The following is a 17,914-nucleotide window of genomic DNA, read 5'->3' as shown; positions in this document are numbered from 1 at the left end:
TGTAACGACTGATACAAAATATTTGTTCAGAGTTTAGAAAAATAGAAAATAGGTGCAGGAGTAGGCCATTCGGCCCTTCTAGCCTGCACCGCCATTCAATGAGTTCATGGCTGAACATGCAACTTCAGTACCCCATTCCTGCTTTCTCGCCATACCCCTTGATCCCCTAGTAGTAAGGACTACATCTAACTCTGCCATCTCCATGTTCCCCATTAATAATTCCCCAGTCTCCTCATCTAAGGGACCAACATTTACTTTAGCCACTCTTCTTTTTTTCCTTTTTATATACCTATAGAAACTCTTGCAATCTGTTTTTATATTTTGTGCTAGTTTACTTTCATAGTCTATCTTCCCTTTCTTAATCATTTTTTTAGTTGTTCTTTGCTGGCTTTTAAAAGCTTCCCAGTCTTCTGTCCTCCCACTAATTTTGGCCACTTTGTATGCCCTTGTTTTTAATTGGATACTGTCCTTTATTTCTTTAGTTAGCCATGGATGGCTATCTTTTCTCACACCCTTTCCTCTTCACTGGAATATATTTTTCTTGAGAGTTATGAAATTGCTCCTTAAATGTACACCACTGTTCATCAACCGTCCTACATTTTAATCTATTTTCCCAGTCCACTTTAGCCAACTTTGCCCTCATACCTTTGTAGTCTCCTTTATTTAAGCTTAGTACGCTGGTTAGAGATCCAACTTTCTCACCCTCCATCTGAATTTGAAATTCAATCATACTATGATCACTCATTCCAAGGGGATCCTTTACTAGGAGATTGTTTATTAATCCTGTCTCATTGCACAGGCCCAAATCGAAGATAGCCTGCCCCCCAGTTAGTTACGTTACATACTGCTTGTTATCTAAAACATTAATATTTTTATGTGTAAACAACACAACTTGTATTTATATAGTAACTCCAACATAGAAAAAAGTCCCATGGCATTTCACAAGTGCAAATGGGAAAAAAATTGATTCCGAGGCTAAAAGGTTGATCATACCAGAGGTGACTAAAAGTTTGGTCAAAGAGATGGGTTTAAAGAAGGCGAGGGAGGTGAAAATGCAGAGCGGTTTAGGGAGAGAATTCCAGAAAGAAAGCCAGAGCGTGTTTTATTAAAGTAGCTATTTCAGTAAGGTTTTTAAGTTGGATTTATTGTTCCCACATTTTGTTTAAAGACTGTCACCTGCAGAGTTACTTAAAGGTGCTTTTGCTTTACCATTTTAATTTTGGGCTGGGAGCTTCTGTAGCACTCTATGTAGCACTCGGTGTCAAGGGCTCACTGGGCAGTACAAAGTTCCAGAAAGCCAAGGTGCAGGAGTGAATCCATATAATTAATTAAATCTTAACTCACCAACCTTCACTAGTTGTCCAAGTAATTTCATGGGTTTCAAATGCCATTACTCCCTGAACATTGGACTAGTTACACTGTGGTGTAAGATGACCAAAGAAGCAATGTGATTTTTCCATCCATCTATGTTTTTGTACTGTAAAAGCACCTTCAATGAATTTTAATGAAAAAGATTGTCTTACCAACCTGGTCTTCGAGGAAGTTGTTAGATTGATAGCTGAAGGTAGCCAGATAGATATTGTACATTTGGGCATTCAAAATACTTTTGACAAGATGCCTTGCAGTAGGTTGCTATATAAGAAAGTCCTGTGTGATTGGAGGGCAGATTCTGGGTATTCTCATAGGTATCGGGCTGTTATCAATAACTGTTCCGTATGATCATCAATTACAAGTGGATCAGTGTTGGGAACGTTACTTTTCAGTGTTTATATCAATGATCTGGGCTACTGTATCATTTAGGAGAAAAAAAGATTGTATCTAGATCAGATTGTAATGAGGGAAAGGACCCAAATCTGGTGGATGACATTTAAAGTAGATAAATGTATCACATGGACATACAAGAATTTACAGCACACAAACAGGCCATTCATCCCAACTAGTCCATGCCAGTGTTTATTCTCTTTTCACCCTTCTTCATCTAACCCTATCAGCAAAATCTTCTATTCCTTTCTCCATGATGTATTTATCTAGATTTTCTTTACCACAGGGAGTCATTACAATTAGTGAGTTTCACATTCTAACCATTCTCAGAGTAAAAAAGGTTCCTCCTGAATTCCCTATTGGATTCATTGGTGATATCTTCTATTTATGGCCCTGAGTTTTGCACATGTCCAGAAGTGAAAACATTTTCTCTATGTATCCCTATCAAACCCTTTCACAATCTTAAAGATCTCTATCAGGTCAACCCTCAATCTTCTCTTTTATAGAATAAAGAGCCCTAGCCGGTTCAGTCTTTCATGAAAGGTTTCACCTCTCAATTCTAGTATTGTCATTGTTAATCTTTTCTAGTACCTTCACCAATGCCTCTCATCCTTTTAATAATATGGAGACCAGAACTGTACACATTACTCTAAGTGTGGTCTAACCAAGCTTCTATTCAAGTTTAACATAACTTCTCTACCTTTCAATTCTATCCCACTAGAAAAGAACCCCAGTGCTTTATTTGCTTTTTTTTAACGACATTATTAACCTGTGTCATTACTTTTAGTCGTTTGTGTATCTGTATCCCTAGATCCCATTTAGACTCTTGTTTTCCAAGAAGTATGTGGCCTCCTTCGTCTTCCTACCAAAATGCACCACATCACACTTTAAAAAAGAAATTCATTGACGGGATGTGGGCATCACTGGCAAGGCCAATATTTATTGCCCATCCCTAATTGTCCTTGAAAAGGTGGTGGTGAGCTGCCCAGAAACTTGAGCATATGAAAAATCTAGGCTGACACTCCAGTGCTGCATTGTTGGAGGTGCCGCCTCTTGGATGAGATGTTAAACCGAGGCCCCGTTTGCTCTTTCAAGTCTCTGGTCTTTATTTTGTCAAATTTTTTTTCAAATGCTTCATATGTAAGTAATAAATTCTCTGAAAAAAAACTGAATGAAGAAAAAGATTCATTTTGATATTTTTCTTCCTCACAAATTGAAGGGAAATAATTTTATAAACGAAGCAGTGGACGAGGTCTAGGTTTTTTCAAAAAAAGAATTCTCCACCATTAATAAAATCCATACTTAGATTGTTTTTCTTCTTATGGTTGCATATCGTACAAATTGATCTCTGTTTCTATTGCTTTGACCACAGGTTCTGATGTGCTGGATAAGGATATTGTCATACTGATCTCAATTGCCGTCTCAATTGGAATATCCATAGCATTCGCTACATTTGTGTTATGGTATAAAAAAACTATTTGAAGTATTTTTTTGATCTCATGATTGTGTGTGTTTTACTTAGGAGTGCTCTGTCCTATTCATTAAATGTGAAGAATATTTAAACAAGATTAATTATTTTAAATATTTCAAAACAAACCTTTGCACCCCATGCCCCACAAAGGAAGCAAAATAATTACTTGCCATTTCCAGCTCTATTGGAACCAAAACGTAAAGGAATGTACTGTGCTGGATAAACAGTATACATGTTAAAGATTTACCTGTGATGCTAATCGTAACTTGAGGAACGAGTAGGTTATTCGACCATTCTCCTACTGGGATATCAATTATATGCCAAGATTCTTCATAAAATATCCTCATATAATAAAATAAATCTCAGTATGTTGGTTTATAAATCGCCTTCTTTCATTGCCTGAATGTGAAGCAGATGGTACTGAAACTATTAAGACAATAATCTACCATATATATTTTCTTCCAAGGATCAGACGTAAAAAACAAGAGCCAGATAAGAATGACATTCTGACCAAGAAGGCATTGCCCTTTTGTTAGTGTGGTATGTATCCAGTTAGGTACAACTCCAATTCTTTACCTTTTACAATCTTCATTTTTGAAAATCAGCAAAATCTGGAGTAGGTAGAAGATATTTGTAAACAGAGCCATTTAAATTAATTATTAAAAACCAACATATGGTTTTTAGCACATTTCCCTGGGCTGTGTTTGAAGTAAAGTCTGGTATTACTGTAGTATTAATAGTGGGTTGGAACTTCTGCTTACTGCTGTTTCACATACATTGTGACACGTAGATTTAAAAAGTGCTTATCCACAACGAGGAAGGAAACATCAAAACATCATTGGCTCTTGCATAATTTCAAGAAGTTTGATGTGTTGATAGATGCCTTGTAGCAAGTCACCACCTGCCCCTTTCTGTCCCTCACCAAACTTCAGCTGATGGTACGTGGTGTGTGATACAAAAATAGAGAGGGGATTGGGAGTTGTCAACCAGTCACCATGGTCTCTTGCAGGTTGCTTGATTGTCTTTGGGGACCATATAACAAACTAAATTTCCAGTTTTATTATCACTAAATGTGTTTTCTGTTCACAGCTCAGCATACATACAGTCCTGAGGTAGCCAGCAATCAAACCGAGAGATTCCAGCTACTATGTCCTACGGAGAATCTGTTCATCAAAAGTACATTTCTTCAGCTAAAAGAAAAACATGAGAAAGGAATTGGCCACGCCTTTAAAGTGAAGGAAACATGCAGATGTTGCCAACTAAATACTTACTATATTGAACTGGTTAACCTTCTCGTCATCACCTGCCAATGCAACATCCTTTTACTTTACAAATCTGTTTAAATGGGATGGAAGCTGACTTGTATTTTTAGTGTATCGTTGTATTTCCTGAAGATAATGACCCTGTCTCTCTTTGATTTTCAGTCACTCTCTCTTACTCTCTCCAAAATGTGGCTGTGTTGTCACAGCCTTGTGACACATTGTTTGATGCAGTTTGGTTTCTGCCATGAGGTTTGGTTGGTGAGAAGCTGAGGTAAAACATGAAGAACGCAACAAACTATATTGCAACCAATTTTATGGGCCCCACCAGTGGAAATAGTTTGGTCATTTCTGAAGGTGATACAAAGGACAGCTGCTGAAATGAATGTGGCGAGCCAGCGGGTCTGCATCATACAAGGGTCACAACAAAACTGCAGTCTACAGAAAATATGATTACTCTTAATTATAACTGCTCTGGTAACCTGCAACAACATGGTACCTTTATGGCAACAAGATGCAGTTAAGTGCTGAGGAAATGGTGATTATTATATGCAAACATCTGAGCCTGATTTGGTCTTTGCTTAGTTTAAACACTTGAGGATTCTCATCTGCAATTTATTTTTGTTTGACAAGATTTTCCTTATAAGCAATCACTTCTATCTTTAACTTGTATAATTTTGAGCTTAAATCACTGGCGTGAGTGTATGTAAGAGAAGGGAAAATCCATAAGATGCTGATTTATTTTTTACACCAACCATGCATACTTTTCAGCTTTATTGAACCCTATATAGCAATAAGCAAAACAAAAATGTTCCCATTTGCAGTTATTTTTTAAAATATTATTGCACAAATTGTGCTAGAAATCAAATATATGTTGGCTAAAGGGCACAAATATTGTGATAACACAGTTTCTTGATTTTAATTGCCTGTAGTTTTTTAAATATTGAAATGTCAATGATATTTGGGAAAATAGATTTTAAGCTCATTGTTGCAAATATGTTAAAAATTATTGCAATTTGAATCTCAGTTGGAAAGAAGCAAGTTGTGGCCTCTAACTGAATGGATTGGTGCCTGTCAGCAATCAACTGAAAAGGTATTTGTGTTATACCAAGATGGTTATGAGCTTGAGTTGAAAAAGGAAATGGCACTGAGATTTTTTATTCAATCATGCAAAAGCAAATGCTGGAATCCGGAATTTTTATTTCTTCAATCATTTAGTTGGGTTTCAGTCTGGTTATGGGAAGGGGTTTCCATCTGGACTTCAAAAATATTAAGTTTAACTCCATTGAAGAGCATGTAATTTTACTTGAGCAATGGAACAACAAAACACTTAGAAGACATTGAGGAGGCCATGATGAATCACTATTGGTGAATGATCATTTATAATTGAGCAAACGTTCACCAAATACTGAAACTATTAGAAATATAGTGCAACATATCCTATTTTGGCAATGAGGGATTTAGAAATTGTCACAATGCTCAGTGTAATATTGGTCATAGTTATTAAATAATTCCTCGATTATTTCTGCTTGAGGATGATTGGGATAGCTTCAAAGGTGTGTGTTTATAAAAAAAAAAAGTGATGAATGGGTTGGATACGCTCTGCTTGTGAAGTCATTCCTAGCATGGGGTGAATTCCTACAAAAGCACATGGAAAAAGCACAGTAATTTAGTATTAATTATTGATATGAAGGTGGCATTTTAGAATTGTTTCAGATTATTTTTATTTAATGAGGCATTATCGTGAAAATGGTTAGCCAGATACTTATAAGCACAGTATACACATTGCATAATTTCTCTCGTTTGTGGCTCTTCTTCCTCCCCATCCAAAAGAACAGTTTGCCAAACCTTGATAAGAGCTTTTTAAGAAATTATTTAAATATAAAGTATGAATGCAGATATTTTCTAAGTTTGTCCTGAATCTATACAAATGATTCTTGCCCCGACCCAAAAATGCATATTTTAAATTGTAGAAAGTTTAAGGAAAATTCTGAAAAACCATGAACTTTATTCTTTGATACTATTGATGCACTTTCAATCCCAGCTGCATCATCCTAGTTGAAAGGCTGGATAGAAGATGTGAATTTAAAAATGGGTTACTGTGCCATTGGTATTTAATGCACCAGAGTGAGCGTACTTTAATGGAATATGATAATGTTTCATGATTGAATGACTTGAGAAATCATCAGTGAGTTGATGCGCTTTTAAAATCGATCCCAAAATATGAAATGCTTTATTTATTCTATGTTTGGTTTAATCAGTTTTATTATGTTTAAATCTTTTAATGTTTTGAGATACATACTTTTATAGAGAGTCTAGAAATTGCTATTTGTGACCTAACTGGGTTGCTGAAGGTTTTTGAGATCTCTTATGATGGTTTACAGACAATTCTGCTGTTTTCAGTCTTTATCCAGTGAGTCAACTAACCAGAAAGGGAGCAGCACAATTGAAGGACACTCTGGACCAGTGATCCATTACACAAGTGTATTTTTCAAGTATTTGAGTGCCTTGTCCACTTTGTATGTCCAGCTAGTGCTGGGGCACAGAAAGGGACATTGGCAGGGGGGAGTTGGGTTTGGGCAGGGCCTGCTCACGATCAGGTGGGTTATAAACCTTGATATACGCTCGAGGGCGTCGGGAACCTGGATTTGCAGGTTGGTATTCTGTCCTTTCCCAAGAAACATAAAAACATAGAAAATAGCTGCAGAAGCAGGCCATTTAGCCCTTCGAGCCTGCATCACCATTCAATATGATCATGGCTGATCATGCAACTTCAGTACCCCACTCCTGCCTTCTCTCCCTATCCCTGATCCCTTTAGCAATAAGGGCCACATCTAACTCCCTTTTGAATATATCCAACGAACTGGACTCTACAACTTTCTGTGGTAGAGAATTCCATAGAATCACAATTTTCTGGGTGGAAAAAGTTTCTCCTCATCTTTGTTCTCGATGACTTACCCCTTATCCTTAGACTGTGACCCCTAGTTCTGGACTTCCCCAACATCGGGAACATTCTTCCTGCATCTAACCTGTCCAATCACATCAGAATTTTATATGCTTCTATGAGATCCCCTCTCATTCTTCTAAATTCCAGTGAATATAAGCCTAGTCGATCCAGTCTTTCTTCATATGTCAGTCCTGCCATCCCGTGAATCAGTCTGGTGAACCTTCGCTGCACTCCCTCAATAGCAAGAATGTCCTTCCTCGGATTAGGAGACCAAAACTGCACAAAATACTCGGTGTGGTCTCGCCAAGGCCCTGTACAACTGCAGTAAGATCTGCCTGCTCCTATACTCAAATCCTCTCGCTATGAAGGCCAACATGCCATTTGCTTTCTTTACTGCCTGCTGTACCTGCATGCCTACTTTCAGTGACTGATGTACCATGACACCCAGGTCTCGTTGCACCTCCCCTTTTACTAATCTGTTACCATTCAGATAATCTGCCTTCCTGTTTTTGCCACCAAAGTGGATAACCTCACATTTATCCACATTATACTGCATCTGCCATGCATTTGCCCACTCACCTAACCAAGTCACCCTGCAGCCTCTTAGCATTTTCCCCTCATCTCATGCTGCCACCCAGCTTGAGATGAGGGGAAACTTGGAGATATTACATTCAATTCCTTCATCTAAATCATTAATATATATTGTAAATAGCTGGGATCCCAGCACTGAACCTTGTGGTACCCCACTAGTCACTGCCTGCCATTCTGAAAAGGAACCGTTTATTCCCACTCTTGGCTTCCTGTCTGCCAACCAGTTCTCTATTCACATCAATACATTACCCCCAATCTCATGTGCCTTAATTTTGCACACTAATCTCTTTTGTGTGGGACTTCATCAAAAGCCTTTTGAAAGTCCAAATACACATCCACTGGTTCTCCCTTATCCACTCTACTAGTTACATCCTCAAAAAATTCTCAAAGATTTGTCAAGCATGATTTCCCTTTCATAAATCCATGCTGACTTGGACCGATCCTGTCACTACTTTCCAAATGCGCTGCTATTACATCTTTAATAATTGATTCCAACATTTTCCCCACTACGATGTCAGGCTAACTGGTCTATAATTCCCTGTTTTCTCTCCCTCTTTTTTTTTTTAAAAGTGGTGTTACGGTGTTAGATTAGCTACCCTCCAATCCATAGGAACTGATCCAGAGTCCATGGAATGTTGGAAAATGACCACCAATGCATCTACTATTTCTAGGGCCACTTCCTTAAGTACTCTGGGATGCAGACGATCAGGCCCTGGGGATTTATCGGCCTTCAATCCCATTAATTTCCCAGCACCATTTCCTGACTAATAAGGGTTTCCCTCAGTTCCTCCTTGCTAGACCCTCGGTCCCCTAGTATTTTTGGGAGGTTATTTGTGTCTTAGTGAAGATACGAATAACCAAGAGGGGCTGTCCTGTCTGTAAACCGTAGTTACCCTTATCGTCAGTGGTTACTCGGAGATCACTGATATTAACAGTAAGCCTTGTGCGTAGGCATTGTACCAGATTACATGTCGCTGAAAATTTGAAGTATTTCTAGTGAGTGCTATGGTCAGACTGGAGGTACTTTCCGCTAAAGTTTTGAACCCCTCAGTTTTCAAGAATTGCGTAAGTGAATTGTTCCTATCGAACCATTTCCCCTGGCTCTCATAACAAAGCCAAAGTATTTAACAGGTGCCTTTGGTCATATCTATGACTGGCTGTGTTAAGTGGCCATACTTCTCAACCTTGTCATCGCATGCTTTCTCGAGCGCCATGTTATTGTCTTCCCATCTCAGTGACACCTACAACCACAACCTCCGACTCCATTTTGAATAAAATAGCAGGTTTCCATAATGTTTCATCCGGTTCCGATGATTCTATGAATGTCGTCCATCCATATTTAGCAACTAGATCTTTTAGGCTTTCGAAGATTTTATTGTGGTACTTAATTCTTGTGTTCTTAACCATGAGGCACCTCCCAGAGATGTGTGCCAAGGTCTCGTTGGCTTCATTATATCTCCTGCAGGTTTTGATCATATTGGCTCGGCCACAGGATAAGGTTGGATAGAGCTTGCATCTTAACAGCAACCCTTTAGTAAACTGTGACTGCTTCATCCCGTGGAAGGAGTTGGTACATGAAATGGATATCCTGTCACTCTAGTAGTATTTAATGCCAGAGCCTTGGTGTGGGAGATTCGCTCATCTCTCGAACTCCAATTCTCTCCAGCTTGCGTACCATTTCCTATGTTTTGTTTTCCCAATAGAAGGATGGATGCAGGCACCACCTGTGGGCAATGCTTCTTCAGGGCCGAGGGCTAAGTCACTACCTTCTATGAGTTTGCCATGTTTTGCTCTTAAGAACTCCTCCACCTCCCTAAGGGCTTTTTGGTTCCTAAGTTTGGATATGGTGCTTTCAGCACAGAATTGGAAGGATGACTTAATCATCTCTAGAGCCTCGAGTTTCCTGATGACCGCTGATGGAATTTGGACCCAGCTTTGGAAGACCCAGGCCACCATCTCTATTGGCGGATTACAGGATTCCGTTGGTGACATCGGCAGGAAGGTGTAGTATCTCTTTTGCGGCCTTTTTGTTCCATTGATCTCGCATGGTTAGGGTGCTTTGGGAGGCCTCGGTAAGGATGAGATGATTGTATATCCTAGCGATGATGTGGATCTTCAGAAGCTTAAATTTCTGGGTGGGTTTTAATTTGGCTTTCAGGCTAGCAATCCAGGTACTGAGTTTATCGGCCCATTTATCTTCAGCGACTCTGGCCCGTGAATCAATCCGAGCTCCCAGATGTTTCTCCGGAGGGGGATGGGGGGGAGTGGATATAACTTACGGGGTTCCCATTCATCCACCATTTCTCGTGGTGGTTGTAGATGAAGGTCTTAGCCTTACTTATGAAGTGGAATCCGGCAGTCTTCTTGGGGTTAATATTTAGTCCCGCATTTTCACAGTATGACTGAACGATTTTTAGGTTCCTAAACATCCCTGCATAGGAGTCACTGAGGACTGCCAAATCATCAGCGAAGGCAAGTGATGTGCAATAGATAGATTTGTTATTCGACCGCATCACCACACCCATGTTTGATTGATCGATTGGTCAGAGGGGATCACCTTGTTTGACACCTCATCGTATGAGGATTGGATTCGTCTAGAATTTGTCTCCCTCTACCACTTTGAGGTATCAGTGTAAAGGTCTTCAACAAGGTGAATAAATCCCTTGGGCACACCCACCTTTCCAAGAGCCTTGGAGACCAGTTTGTGCCCCACAGAATCAAATGCCTTTGCCAAATCAACAAGGGCAATGGCTAGCTCCTTCTTATTTCTTTTTGCCCCCTTAATATTTTTAAAATTGCGATGTTTTGATTGCACCCAGGGCTGGCCACTATAAAGCCTTTCTGCCTGGGATTAAGGTCGACGGCTTAACTTAATCTTTTAGCCATGATCTTCATGAATAATCGGAGCAATATTGGTCCGATCGTAATTGGACGCCAGTAATCAATGTTCTTTAGGTGTTCTGCATTCTCGGTTTTAGGGATAAGCTCAGTGTTTGTTCAGTACTTCTGGTATTACTGCAGTCCTGAGCCACAGATTAAAAAGTTGGGGGAGAACGGTCTCGTCATCTCCCATAATATCGGTGACGTCTATTTTCATGCCATCTGGCCCGGCTGCAGTCACCTCGTTGATGCCCAACAGTGCGTCTTCGCTCTCTTTAACTTCTATGGCCCTCATGAGTTCCCCGTAATTTTTGTGGCCTGCATATGCTGCAAATTTATTAATGTTTGCCTTGTTAGGCTGAGATAGCTTATCCACAAAACGTTTTTCAAACTCCTCCTTAGAGGACGGCAATATGGTGGGATAGAGGATCAGTCATGATATTGAATGGGCGGTGCAGGCTCGAAGGGCCGAATGGCCTACTGCTGCTCCTATTGTCTGTTTTGTGCTGTCTGCTGCTCCCATGATTAGCTGTGCCAGTCTTTTCCAGTCTCTGGTACAATGTCTACACTCTCTTAAACGCGGCCTTCTTGGTAGCCTATCTCTTTTTGGCGCCAGAGTTATATGCTGTTCCTTTTTTGGTGCTTTTTTGCATTGCCCATTTTTGTCCTTGTGGTCTTCCTGAGCTTAGATTTTCCAAGCACAAAATATGTGATATTTTCAATTAAACCAAGTCACAAGGCCTTGCTTTCTGGGCCTTTCCTTTCACGAAGGATTTCCTCAGCTTTCATAAGCTGCACATTCAGCTCTGTTTCTCAGAGTGCATCCCGATGTGTGCAGTACCCCTTTCTGCCGGACAGGTTGTATAGTGGGTTGACCGGAGTTGGCGATAGCCTGCGCGGCCAAGGGCCTGGGATCAATACCTATCGCTGTAATTACTCGTGGCCGTTGTTACCACTTTTTCGGCCACTTTCAGGAGGGCACGCCGTTTATCTAAAATCTGTTCGTTTTCGATTTCAGAATGCTACCGACTTGTTTGTTGATATCGCAGTAGTCTTGGAACTGAATTTCCAGTCTGTAAGTAGAGTTGTCTCCTCCTCTGACCACACGTCGTCCCTTCCACTAGGTTTCTTCTGGGAAATGAGAGTTGTTATTTTCTCATTCCTTGGGATAGGATGTTTGTGTTCTCTCGTGCTGGCTGAGACCACTTTGAGTGGAACATTTGGCCACGTATCCCCAGAGGAGAATATGCCTTCTGATTTAGGCAGCCCGCTGCCTTTACGTTTGGCATAGTGGCAGGCGATAGATCTATATTCGCCGGATTTACTGCATTTGGAGCACACTGTCTTGAAAGACTTGATTCGATGTTTACTCTGGAGGTAGATTCTGAACAACCCAACGGTTTGAAATACTTCATTACGTTGTGCTGCTAGTTAACACTTGAATAGCAATGAGAAAGAAGCTAATTGATGATTCAGAAAATTGCTTCAGATAAGCCAGTTTAATTGGTCAGAAGCTGCAAGAAGAGAAGGCTTAAACCAAAAAGAAGTTATGATCACTCTTCTTCCCCCCTCCCCCCCGCCCCATGGGGCACCTGATGCATCAGCATTAGGAGGAGGTCGTTTAAAATTCTCCTTCTCCTTCTTGGGCAGTCCCTCGAAGTTGAGAACTTATGTTGAGAGTCAATACTAATCAACCATTGTAGTCCTGGATGTGGCTGACTTAACTGCAGGGCCCTGGCCATGCATCACCAATACTCGGTGAAACTCTGCAACCAACCAACCAGCCAGCCAAATGCTTCTTCCAGAAAGAAGTTCTTAAATGGTTAGGTCTGAAACAAAGCATAAGCCTCAAGTGCTAATGTTGCCAACTCAAGCTGCCAACATTCTTATGCCACATAGAGGAAATAAATGTCATGCACTTGCATCATAAAATTTTACAGCAGAGGGAGACCATTTAGCCAGTTGTGCTTCTGATGGCTCTCTAAGAGTTATCCACTTTATCCTATTCCTCTGTCTTCTCCCTGTACCCTTTTATAGAATCATATGAACATTATGTTGAACATTTATTTGTTATTGATCAACAATATAGCAGGAGCTCAGGATAAGATGACTAGTATTTGAAGAATTAAGTATGAAAGTGCAGGATTTGGTGCTTTGGGCAGTTGCTTTCAGCACATGTGGTTTGACCATTTTAAAAATGGTGTAGCTGTGACACTCCTTGGGAAGTATCTAGAATTAGCAACAGGGGTGCAGTCAATGATCCTGTAAACTCTGGGGAAAGGCAGTAGTTTTGAAAAATTCTGTTGCAGCATTACGTCGCTGCTTTTGGTCCGTGGTGCAAGTGATGAAGTTGTTGACTTTGCTGAATAATGCATTTTCTACATCCTTTTGATGCATCGGTGACCAGTGGACAGATGCCGCAGATATCTCTTGTAATGAGCCAGTGATACAAAATTGAGACTCTGCTCACTAGACGTGCTCGCTCTATATTTAAGAATGTCTCCCAGCTAAGCTTGTGTCTCCGAGGCAGTGCTCATCAGTCATTGGCAGCCATTTGTGCTAGGGCCCCTAATTGAGAATGGATAGCATAGAAGCAGGCAGAGATGGTATGCTTCTGGTACTCTGACATCTCTGGCAATCCTCTGTTCATCCTTGTTTCACATTTGGCACCAGCAAAACTCTACACACTGACTACTTCACAGTTTAGTAACTGCGAGACTTGTCATGCTACCAAACATTAAAAAACCGTTATTATAATGAAGCATGTTATGATTCACATGCAAAATTCATAGTACAACACAAATGATGAGGGGGTTGACTTATGAAGATAGATTGGGTCTATACTCATTGGAGTTCAGAAAAATGAGGTGATTTTATCGAACTACATAAGATAATGAGAGGGCTGGACAAGATGGATGCAGAGAGTACGTTTCCACTTGTGAGGGAAACTAAAACTAGGGGGCATAGTCTCAGAATAAGGGGCCGCCCATTTAAAACTGAAATGAGGAGGAATTTCTTCTGAGGGTTGTAAATCTGTGGAATTCACTGCCCCAGAGAGCTGTGGAGATTTTTGAGTGATAAGAGAATAAAGGGTTATGGGGAGCGGGCAATGAAGTGGAACTGAGTCCATGATCAGATCAGCCATGATCTTATTAAATGGCAGAGCAGGCTCGAGGGGTCAAATGGCCTAATCCTGCTCCTATTTCTTGTGTTCATGTGTATTAATGTATTTTAAAAAGTTAATTCATGTCTGCTGAGAATAACATAACTTTAAATATCCACAGTCCCTGTAATTTTAGTAATTTTCAGTTTTTACAATCTATAAAAGTTCATATACCTCTCCTGTCTGAGCCAAGAATCTGAGCCACACATGTATCCAACACTTCAAAATGCACTAATTGCCTTGACTTCTGATATGCAAGAACTTTGTGACCTCTGGTGTCCATTTCATATGGAAGATACCTGTCAAAATATCCTTAAGTGCAAATAATTAGGTTTACAATGTCAATCATTACCGCAAAATCTGGGTGAGAAAGTTAGTGCACATTAAAAAGCAATTCCTGCAATAATTTTAAATGCATAACTCCAGGAATTGCTGCTCCCAGCTGCACAATTTCCCCCTATGTAAAGCATTATGCTGGCAGTGGTTTCCAGGCTAAGACTGCTCGCACGAGTGGAAGTAGCTTTATTGGCTGAAGTGTCCACAAGCTAGAGTTGCTAAAGAAAATCGGCCACTGGTCTTGCTTCTGATGCTATCCAGTAATTTGTACTGGAAAGTGAAGAGGTATGAATGGCTTAGTTGTGGCTTGTTGAGGCTTGCTTGTGAAGAATGGTCACTGGGGAGTAATATTGAAGGGTTGCTTTTGCCCTTGGAGCCATACGGCTCTATTTTGATAATTTAAGAACTTGCCTACTCAAAAGGTGGTAATATCTTGCAATGATCCAGGCAAGATAATACAGATGTAAACATTTCGGGGTAGAGTTTCCAGTGCAACCCGTCTAAAACGGGTGTAACCCACACAAGAATGTGGAATTTTAAGCGCAAATTGAGTTTCTAGGATTTTTCGCGCTAGTCTAAGAAAACATTGGGGGACAAATTCGGTCGCGCCTCATCTGGGGCATTAATCCAGGCGGAGAGATAATTTTAGCGCCTTGAAAAAGTTTGCGCCTTCCGCCGAGAAATTCGTGAGAATCGGTCGAAGAGCAGACGGACGATAAATCAGCCGTTGCGCACCAGAATTGGGCGGGGGGTGGGGGGGTCGGTAAATTTGTCGGATCCATTGCGCATGTGCGGAACTCCGATTCAGATCCCGGAAAAAGCCGAGTTTTAAAGGTACGGAATAGTAATGCACCCATTAAAGTTTTCAAAATCACTTGTTTTCAATCTGTACTGTTATGTCTGTCTGCCGCTGCAAACTCGGAGGCACATGCACCGTGCTCTGAACGTTGCACTGACTGAACTCCGACAGAAGCGCTTCCTCATCCCTTTATGTAGCCACCAGTTAGCAAATCTGCAAGCCTGTACCGACTGTTTTTCCAGACATAGTTCTTGGCGGCCGCTCAATGAGGCGGCCGCACCGAACTTACCGACAGGGCGCAAGCATGGGTGTTGCACCAGGACTGACGTCCGGATCACACTGATTGTCAGCAGCCAGGCACTACTGGTTTGCTTGCCTGGCGATCCTCTAATGAATTTTCGGTCGCGGCGCTAAAAGCTGCGTTCCCGGTCGGTAACCTCTTGCGCTCCCATTAACATCCCCTGCGCCCGCTAACTGAGGCATTGGACAACCAAAAATCCAGCCCATTGTGCTAGAAGCAAGCCCCGCCCACAAAACTGGCCATGCCCCCAGGGTCAATTAATCATCATTAGTAGTTTCTGCTAATTGCATTTCTTTGCAGGCCTTCGAGATTCTAAAAATTAAGCTTGTTCTTTTTCGGTGCACAGATACTAATAGGCATGTTTTTAAAGCTTTTTTTGAATTTACTAAAATTGACTACCCCAATATAATTTTTTTTTTAAAGTTTTTTCAGTCATTTTAAAATCAGGTTATTCTCAGGTAGTGGATTGACACTGTGATTAAGAATGCTTATTTTAGTGATAAACCTATTTTCAACTGTATTAAGCAGATTACTCCATACATCCAAGGAATATTTTTTAAGGCAATTTTTAAAAAATTGCATTTTAAAGCGTTGCCCAATTGCGCTGGTTCATGCCAGATTTTGCATTCGGTGATATGCAAATAAGTTTGAGCAGAAACTCTGGGCGGGGACATGCATTTCTCAAAATGCCGATATCGCCAATTGCACGCCCAAAGCGGAAACTCTGTGTTTAAATGTAGTTACATGCTAGGCTAGAATACTAGTTGGACAAGCTTCAAAAAGGCAGCAGGCTTTTTCCTCATCCTTGACTGTTTTGTGAAGTTCCAACTTCAGGACACTTGGGAGAAAATTAGAAAATTTACAGAAATTTCCAGCTGATGTCATACTGTGGAGTCAGGCTGTTTGGACTCTGTGGTGATGGATCTTGACAGTTGGATTTCTTATGTGGTGAGTGAGGTTGTTTTAACATTGTTGTATAGCAAGGAAATAATGTTGGTGATGTGTGGCAGAAGAGGGTGGAGCTCTGAATAATTTTTAAAAGTTTTTTTTATGGAGTGAAGGTAGATGATGATTTCTGTCTTAGTTGTGCTGCGGATTTATGCTGAATGTTGACAAATTAATTGTCATTCGCTATATAAATTCTCAAGGATCTCAGTCATGTGGGCAACGAGTAGTACCTACTCGCTTAGTATCTAGTGCGGAGCATCTGGCTTTAGCCACTGCAAATGGGCTAAAATTTATGGCAGAAAGTAACATCAGATTGCAGTACTATTTCACTTCAGCGTAGTATAACTCTGCAATGTTTATCCAAGTATTGATGTCTGATAGTATAAATTGTTCCATTTGAGAGACCGAAACAAACTTGGTCATAGAGCCTTATTTAGTGCAGGCAGCAAGTACTGGGTTTGGATGTCAACCAAAAACAACTCTTGGTTGAATCAGCACTTGTTTGTGGTAATTTAGGAGATTGTCCTACTATTGTGACTAAGAGAAAGTGTAGTTGATTTCGAGGTGGGGGGAAATATATTCCAGTACTGGAGATTTAAACTGTGAGAAATTACAACTTAGTGTAGAGAAGATACAGTTCTAATGCTGAATTTAGTTTTTGCAATATAAATCATTTATTATAAATGAAGAAAATATTTCACTTTAAAATCAAATAATACAATAAAATCTAATTACATTTTATTCAGAGAAATGATCAATCTAGCCTCCTTTTGAGAGTCTAAATTTGGAATTTAATTTGTACATCATTTTCATAAATAAATGTTCAGTGAGGAGGTGACCTGTTGAAGGGGCAACCTGCTCCAGAAGTTAGGCTTTCTTTTGTGAGAGTTCATCAATGCGTAAATAAAATGTATTACATTTTCAGTATCCCCAAACCAAATACTATTATTGAGTACTCTTGAAATATAAATTGTGATCAGTCAGCATATCCACACTTCAGTACCAGCTTTGTTCAACATTTTGTTTGTTGTATCTGTAACATTTTTAATAAGCTATAATCTGTTGATTTTGGAAAACTATCTCCTGTACATTAAATATGATTTTATTTTAAATGAAAAAATTGTTGCAATTTATTTTCTACTCTGTTTTGAGGAAAAGTTGGTCTCACATTTTTCGTTACAGGAAATATGTGGTTTAATTGCATTTGCAATTTATTTTTATTTAAAATGCCAATGTCTTTGTTCATTGAATACAGGCTAGAAATTCATTATAGCCCAGGGATGGGCAGTATCATTAGAAAAGTTTGAGAATTAGTGCCATGTGCTAATGCTTTAGACTACACACAAAATTCATTCTCATTGCTCAAAAGAAATGATTGGAGCACTAATTCAGGTCTTAAAGGCTTAGCTCATTGGTGTTCCAGTCAAAGGGTGGACTAATGTTGGATGCAGTCTAAAC

General features: G+C 40.1%; 1 protein-coding gene across 3 annotated transcripts in view; it reads left to right on the top strand.

The window, feature by feature from the left end:
- Nucleotides 1–17,576, top strand: part of LOC139239255 (interleukin-11 receptor subunit alpha-like) — a 105,739-nt gene extending 88,163 nt beyond the window's left edge. For 2 of the 3 annotated variants that reach the window (XM_070867952.1, XM_070867953.1), the window contains exons 10-12: nucleotides 3,134–3,224; nucleotides 3,699–3,772; nucleotides 4,322–17,576. In XM_070867952.1, the coding sequence (XP_070724053.1) occupies nucleotides 3,134–3,224; nucleotides 3,699–3,768 (161 nt within the window). In that variant the 3' untranslated portion in view covers nucleotides 3,769–3,772; nucleotides 4,322–17,576. The remainder of the gene's footprint in view (nucleotides 1–3,133; nucleotides 3,225–3,698; nucleotides 3,773–4,321) is intronic. The other variant, XM_070867954.1, reaches the window with a different exon arrangement.
- The last annotated feature ends 338 nt before the right edge of the window (nucleotides 17,577–17,914 follow it).

Source organism: Pristiophorus japonicus, chromosome 2, assembly GCF_044704955.1.
Source record: "Pristiophorus japonicus isolate sPriJap1 chromosome 2, sPriJap1.hap1, whole genome shotgun sequence".
Taxonomy (NCBI): Eukaryota; Metazoa; Chordata; class Chondrichthyes; family Pristiophoridae; genus Pristiophorus; species Pristiophorus japonicus.
This window is presented reverse-complemented; position numbering and strand designations above follow the sequence as displayed.